The 7,288-nt window shown below is 36.7% G+C and overlaps 1 protein-coding gene across 5 annotated transcripts; it reads left to right on the top strand.

Moving 5' to 3' along the window:
* Positions 1-310: 310 nt before the first annotated feature.
* LOC18098952 (serine/threonine-protein kinase Nek2) lies at positions 311-6,985 on the top strand. 5 transcript variants are annotated; one of them, XM_006382715.3, is made up of 15 exons: positions 311-739; positions 1,775-1,886; positions 2,034-2,100; positions 2,506-2,571; positions 3,298-3,344; positions 3,460-3,505; positions 3,681-3,761; positions 3,852-3,894; positions 3,979-4,028; positions 4,128-4,209; positions 4,305-4,354; positions 4,747-4,820; positions 4,922-4,973; positions 5,367-5,813; positions 5,956-6,985. In XM_006382715.3, exons 2-15 carry the CDS (start codon positions 1,801-1,803, stop codon positions 6,625-6,627), a joined length of 1,863 nt encoding a protein of 620 aa, XP_006382777.2. In that variant the 5' UTR covers positions 311-739; positions 1,775-1,800; the 3' UTR covers positions 6,628-6,985. The 5 variants fall into 5 exon arrangements, with proteins under 5 accessions (XP_006382777.2, XP_024456984.1, XP_024456983.1 ...); XM_024601216.2 differs by lacking the exon at positions 311-739 and adding an exon at positions 1,106-1,142; XM_024601215.2 differs by lacking the exon at positions 311-739 and adding an exon at positions 1,175-1,442.
* The last annotated feature ends 303 nt before the right edge of the window (positions 6,986-7,288 follow it).

Here is a 7,288-nt window from a genome sequence, read left to right as displayed (position 1 = left end):
ATTTTTATAGATTTTTCTGCCAAACCATCATCTTTATACAAATTTTAGATAAAAAAAATTATGTTCCTTTTACTAGATTGTAGGTTAAACTCTTCTATAACTTCTCATGATCTAAAAAATCTTAACAATTAAGAAAATAATAAAATAAAAATAATTATACCACACAATAATAAAGAAAGTACTCCATGTCACCATTTAACATTCAACTTCTAATTTTTAACTCCAAACCAAACATAAGCTTATACTCTGTTTCTTTCTCTAGGACTAGGCTATCTTTGTTTATAGTCATTAGACTCTCTGCTTTTGTTGCTTTCTGAGAGGAAAAAAATTGTTCTTTAAGGAAATTCGGCTATGCTGCTATAATCCCACAATTAGCACTGCTAATCTCCTCCCTAATGATTTTCTCCATTTTAATGAATCTATAGGACTTGTGGTCCACCAACAATTTTTCTTGCTTTCTTTACCATAATCTCTTTTCTTCTATATATATACACCAAAGTTTGTCATTATCTCCCACTCCAAAATCACTCCACATCCATCAATGTCTAAAGAACCAGTGTTGCTGCAAATGCTGCAACTCCCTCTTCAACCCCAGCTTCTCCTTCTTCGTATACCCCTGCCATCCAAACCCTGTAGTTTCTTTCTTTCCCTGAAGATGTCAAACCCCACATTCTTGTCTCCCTCTCTCTCACTTGCACTGTGATCTCTCTCTTTTGATCCACTACTATACATAATTCAGGTACTTGCTTTCCCTTTATTGTCTTTTCTTTTCCTGCGTGGAATCTATAGATTTGATTCACTTTCTTTTTCTCAGTGTAGAAACTGTTTCTGTTTTAGTCTACTGTGCATTTCTTGGTGCTGCATTTTGTCTTTTCTAGATCTTTTGGGCTTATGACTTTTTTTAATTGTTAAATTTTGAAGTTCTTGATTTATAATGTAGAGAGGTTAGTTGATAAATTTGTGGTCTTTGTGTGTGCTGCCTTGGGCAGATATTTTTTTTGTACAGGGTCTCTCTCTCTTTGCCTGTCTTTTCTTTTTCGTTTCTTTTTTGATAATGACAGTGTTTGGTTGCTGAGGAAATGAAGGAAAAGACAGGAAAGCATAGTTTTTAGGATGCTTAATTATGCACCTATGAGGGGTTGGTAAGAAATTGATAGTTTCATTAATAGTTGAGCTTTATACAGTTGAAATAGTTTACTTGATCTGTTAGTAGCAAAATTAAGCATTTTGCCCCTAGAAACAAAACCCAAGAATATTCAGCATGTTATTTCCCTTCTTTTGCTCTACTTTTTGATGGCCAATAGACAGACCATTAAATGTTTTTTTTTTTCCTCATTTCTGCAATTCTTGGATGATTTTCTTACCCATGTTTACCTAAAAACTTAGGTTGTTTTGCCATCATCTCTCTCCAAATCTAGAGAGAGATGATGCAATGTTTACAGGTTACTATAAAGTAGTTTTCTTTGACAATTAAGGACCTTTTCTTTCATTTTGAATTGGGAGTTGCCTATTTTCTCCTTTTTTGTTGAGAGAATGCTCATACAAATCCTGTATATCTTGGCTTTCAAGGGCCTCCCTTGTTACTTTATTTTTTTAGTTCTTGAATTGACATGATTTCATTTTCCTGCAGTTCCTTTCTTTGTTACTGAAGATTTATTTTCTATCTTATAGTATATGCATGTATTGAGCAACTTTACAGACTGTAGTTTCCTCTTGTTATTACCTTTGTGCATTCTCTTGATGGCATTGGTGATTTCTTTTTGTCTGTATCCAGAGAAGCAAGTCATTTCGATATCTCAGATGGAGCAGTATGAAGTATTAGAGCAAATAGGGAAGGGTTCTTTTGGTTCTGCTCTTCTTGTGAAGCATAAACATGAAAAAAAGAAGTGAGAATGAAACTAATACTCTGCTCTACCAACATCTCTCCATTTGCTGTAGAACCCTATCATTAGGACAATAAATTGTATGCAATATCATATACTCGGGTGATTGGTTTTGTTTTCATTTCTAATCTTTTGTTATGTCAATTTAAGGTATGTGTTGAAAAAGATCAGGCTTGCGAGGCAGACTGACAGGTCACGTCGATCTGCACATCAAGAGGTCATTTTTTTCAACTATGGCAGCATGATCCATCGTATCATTTAACACCGTATATGACATCACCTCTGTTTATGTTTGTAAACCTCCTTTGTTTCTCTTTCGCCAATGTTATTTTTGCTTTGACATGTTTCATACAATTTAAAATTTGCTAATAAGTTCTTTGAGGAAGAAAAGAAAAAAATGAAAGTTTCTGATGGCTTTTTGCGTATCCAAAGAACATCAATATAACACTGTTAATCAAGGCCCTGAATTCACTAGCTTTGCATGTTAATGCCCCTCAAAGGGCAGATTTGTAATTTAGCCAAGATTAATGTACTATTCATCCAGAGTTGGTTGCGCTACAGCTTGCACCTTCAATAGATTATACTGGATCTTCAAGTCTAACCCCTTTTCTCTTTTATGCAGAAAGAGCTCATTTCTAGAATACGAAATCCATTTATTGTAGAGTACAAGGATTCCTGGGTAGAAAAGGTATATTGTACCTGTTGATATTTACTAGTCTTTGCCTTTTCTTCATTGTCTCTTGATCTCTCATGGTTTTACATGGTTGGATGTTAATTTTTCATTTGGAGATTCTTGTTGTTTAATGTTCCACATTTTCTGTGAGGTTTTAAAAACCTCATTTCGTAACTTAACTCCTATAGATTGCTGCTTTTGCAATCTGATATGGTCATGTCCCATTAGTCTGTACTACATTTCATGGACATGCCTTAAACTTGTTGCATGCCTAAAATTCTTTTTCCCCATCTGGTTGGTATCCTTAAACCTTAATAGTAAACACATGAAAATTAGCCTCATGGGGTGCTTTATATCATTAACATATACCATTGACATCACCTGAAACTCAGCATGTTTTTGCCTCCTGTTTTAGTCAATTCTGCATATAAAGTTACATTTTACATCACAGAGGTTCAATATGCTTGATTAAATCTGGCAAAAGCTTCACTTTTTCTGCTATATTGCAAAAGATATACTACTTTTTCATAATACTACTTCATTCTACTTTCAATATTCAAAGCCTTCTCCTCGTAATTGGGACAAGGTCATGTTTTTTTGAGCTAAGATAGGGTTTCTAAGTCATTCAGCTAGGTTAATAAAAAATGTTATAGTTATCTATGGATAAGCCTAAGAATACAAGCAGTTGAAAATTTTGTATAAATAGTCTAATATTGGTTCATTTTGATGCTTTCGAGTCAGGGTTGCTATGTGTGCATTATAATAGGTTATTGTGAAGGAGGAGACATGTAAGTTTTCACTCTTTCTGGAACTAAGATCTCTGGAACTGTGCTTTAATATACTTTCACTTGAAGCCTAGAATAACCATGGCCTTGCGTGGCATGCTTTCTCCTTGTGTTACAGGGCCGAAGCTATAAAGAAAGCTAATGGTGTGCATTTCCCAGAAGAGGTTGGTTCTTTCTTGATCCTTCCTTTCTTTTGTTTGGGAAGCCCTTCTCTTTTCCAGAAATGTAGTTTTCATATTACAACCTTTTCATATAAATTATTGTCATGAAAAATCAATTTTTCAATTCAGAGGATCTTTTTGCAACTGGCAACTGACTCTTAGTTATTGTATGTTTCAGAAGCTCTGTAAGTGGCTCGTTCAACTTCTCATGGCCCTTGATTACTTGCATATGAACCATATTCTTCATCGTGATGTCAAGGTTAGGGCATGTATTTTGTGCACTCAAATTCAAAGTTGTGCTAATATCAGAAAATGCATTTTACTGATAATGCCTCATTGATTTGTTCAGTGCTCCAATATCTTCTTGACTAAAGGGAAAGACATTCGTCTTGGTAAGTGATCTGATTATTACCTTCTGATTTTCAATGTAAGAGAGTGTACTTTTTCTGAACAACTGACAATCAACCCTGGTGCAGGTGATTTTGGACTTGCCAAAATATTAACTTCGGATGACCTTGCTTCCTCTGTAAGTAATGCGGCCCATGAGCTGCGTTAATCTTCTAATTTTAACTCTGTTTCCTTGAATGTGATTTATCATCGGTGAGAATTGCTTTTATATGTTCAGGTTGTGGGAACACCCAGCTATATGTGTCCTGAGCTTCTTGCTGACATACCTTATGGCTCCAAGTCAGATATTTGGTCTTTAGGTAAATTGTGTAATGTGAATGCAGAAGTCGTTCTTGATTGCTCTTTCAGCTATTAAATGGCATAACTGCTTACACTTCGCAAAATTTATCTCCAGGTTGCTGTATATATGAAATGACCTCTCTTAAGCCTGCATTTAAAGCATTTGTAAGTTTTCTGATCCTGTTTCTATACTTGGCAGAAATTCAACCATTCTCATGCATTTATCAACATTGAACTAGGACTCCAAGAGATACATAGCATAATCATGCATACACGTAAAACTACAGCCCAGGAAGAAGGAATTACCATCCTTAAAAATTATTGCCCGGTCAGAAGGATATAACATTACAGTGTCATGCTAATTATGAAAGCCATGTTAATTGGTAACTATATGAGTTCCACTGCATTAGTCATTTTGGCCTGAAGTTTGATCAGGATGATTTATATATTAGGTGGTTTTCATGCCCTCCATTTGAGTTTGAGCTATCTCCTGTATTTTTTGCTATGATTTTTTTTTCATTTCTCTGTTTGAAATTTATTTTTAATCTGTTGAGCAGGATATGCAAGCACTGATTAACAAAATAAACAAGTCAATAGTGGCTCCACTTCCAACTAAATATTCCGGTGCCTTGTAAGTCTGTCATTTTACTTTCCCAATGTTGTCAGTCTTCGTATTTAAGATGCTGGATTTTATTATTGATCCTCTAATCACGTTCCTGTTCATGTTTCTAGCCGAGGACTTGTTAAAAGCATGCTGCGAAAGAATCCTGAGCTTAGACCCGGTGTATGTGTGATCTTCTTTAATCTGCATCTAACATTATATGTCAATCTGGTAGAATGCATGATTATAGGCCACCATAAAGATGATGCATAAAATTCTCTTCATATTCTTTTTTTTTTCTTGCTTTGAAGTTTCTCTGCACGTAGAAACAATTCCAAAGAGTTGCGAACTGTTTCAAGGTCTGCTGTAGAAGTAAATTCCACTGTGAAACATGTAGGAATGAAACCAACGAAAAAGTCTCCAGTTTGTACATGACAGCCATACATTTTGTGATACAATTTGGCATCTCCTAATTGTCAATAGACCAACCATTGCAATAGAAGGAAATTTGAGCATTTTCGTTTGGGTTGGCATAGTATTGTGTTCTGTTCTCATTCAAATTATTCTCTGTGGCAGGCTGCAGAGCTGCTCAGGCATCCGCATCTTCAGCCTTATGTCCTTAAGATTCATCTTAAGATGAACAGCCCTAGACAGAATACATTACCTTTCCAATGGCCTGAACCCCATTACATGAAGAAAACAAAATTTTTAGTGCCAGAAGATAATCCTCTCAAAGCTCACAGGGAGAAGAGATATTCACTAAGTAATGATAGGGCATTAAATCCAAGTATATCTGCAGCAGAGCAAGATTCTGTGTGTTCTACTGAAGGAATACATGATACACCAAGTTATTTGAATCGAAGTTTATCAGATTCATCCATCGAGAGCAGCCATGAAGGAACAGTCATTTGTAGATCAATTGCTTCAAAACCTTCAAATATTGCCAAGACTACAAAACCTGCACCCACCAAAGCATCTGTCACTACTAGGAGACGGACAGAGCCTGTAAAAAAACGTGAATCTGTAAGCTTATGAATCTCTCTCTGTCTCTCTCTCTCTCTCTCTCTCTCACAGGCACACAGCACACACACACACGCAGAGCTTTTGAACAGTAACTTCCAGTAGTTTACAATTTGGTTCTCACGTCCTTCAATTATCTTTCCAGCTTCCTGTTACTCGTACACCAACAAAAAAATCCAACCCAACAACTCGCAGAACATCTTTGCCATTGCCATCAAGAACCGCGATACAAAATTCTGCTCGCGGGACTAATAATAGCATCCTTCTCCAGATAAAATCTCCGGATGTTTCTGTCAATGCTCCTCGAATTGACAGGATAGCTGAATTCCCATTGGCTTCGTATGAAGAACCGTTTCTCCCTTTTCGCAGAACTTCATCAACTTCAGCACAAGGGTCATCCAACTCTTTGCATCATGGTGACCGCTCAATCACAAAGGACAAATGCACAGTTCAGATCAGTGATAGAACCTCTGCCAAGCCCAATTTCACTGAGGCATGGCAAGGAATTGAACATGGCATGTTTCAGGTAGATGAAGAAAATGGAAGCAACTCCTCCAACCAAAATGCAACTGCTGGGGCATCAAGCCACACCTCATCAGACATGAGGAGGCGCAGGTTTGACACCTCATCATTCCAGCAGCGTGCTGAAGCTCTTGAAGGTTTGTTAGAATTCAGTGCAAGATTACTGCAAGACGCAAGGTATGATGAGCTCGGGGTGCTACTAAAGCCATTTGGACCTGGAAAGGTTTCCCCCAGGGAAACTGCCATATGGCTGACAAAGAGCTTCAAGGAGAACACTGCTAAACCGGAAGATTGATAGTGACCGTTTCCATTTGTACCATGCTGCAACTATTTTTAGAGTTCAATCTATTGACATTTCGCCAATTATTAATGGGATAGGCACTAGATATTTGGGCAGGGTATTTTATAGGTTGTAAAAATTTTAAGCCAATTGAGATGCCCCGTGTAGCATGCTATACGTCAGAGACTAAAATTTCCTATTTTTGCAAATGAACAGCAGTAACGAGGCTGCGTTCCGGACTTCCTGTACTCGGTACTCAATAGATCCATGGCTAAAACTGTAGTGAATTAGATGTGTTTATCCTAATCACTTCCCTGCTTCCTCATGTAAATTTCTAACGGTTATTTTGATCTATCATATTCTCTTTCTATCCTGGGAAAATTCACAATGCTGCTGTGGTTGATAAGGCTGGTGTTCTGGGAAATGCATGGAGGCTAATGCTGTAAATTGAAGTTTCTTAGGGTTTCAGTTCTAATCCGATGAGATTGTTTTCTTGGTTATTAGGGCAGCAAGGGCACAATTCGAGCCTCATAGCTGTCGCCCATCTTAATTTATTGCACTAAGTTAAATGTTATTAGTTCAATCAGATTGTTAAGCATTGTCTTCCAGATATTAATAAATAAGAATCAAATATAAATGCTTTGTTAATAACCACTTGTTTTTGCTAACACCATCG

This window comes from Populus trichocarpa, chromosome 5 (genome assembly GCF_000002775.5).
Source record: "Populus trichocarpa isolate Nisqually-1 chromosome 5, P.trichocarpa_v4.1, whole genome shotgun sequence".
Taxonomy (NCBI): domain Eukaryota; kingdom Viridiplantae; phylum Streptophyta; class Magnoliopsida; order Malpighiales; family Salicaceae; genus Populus; species Populus trichocarpa.
This window is presented reverse-complemented; position numbering and strand designations above follow the sequence as displayed.

What these genes read in the sequence shown, in the direction of transcription:
- LOC18098952 (XM_024601213.2), top strand. Translation starts at nt 1,675, where the DNA reads ATGCATGTATTGAGCAACTTTACAGACTGTAGTTTCCTCTTGTTATTA. An exon ending in CGGATGACCTTGCTTCCTCT is followed by an intron (nt 4,029 to 4,127) that starts GTAAGTAATGCG and finishes TTATATGTTCAG; the next exon opens with GTTGTGGGAACACCCAGCTA. An exon ending in GTCAGATATTTGGTCTTTAG is followed by an intron (nt 4,210 to 4,304) that starts GTAAATTGTGTA and finishes ATTTATCTCCAG; the next exon opens with GTTGCTGTATATATGAAATG.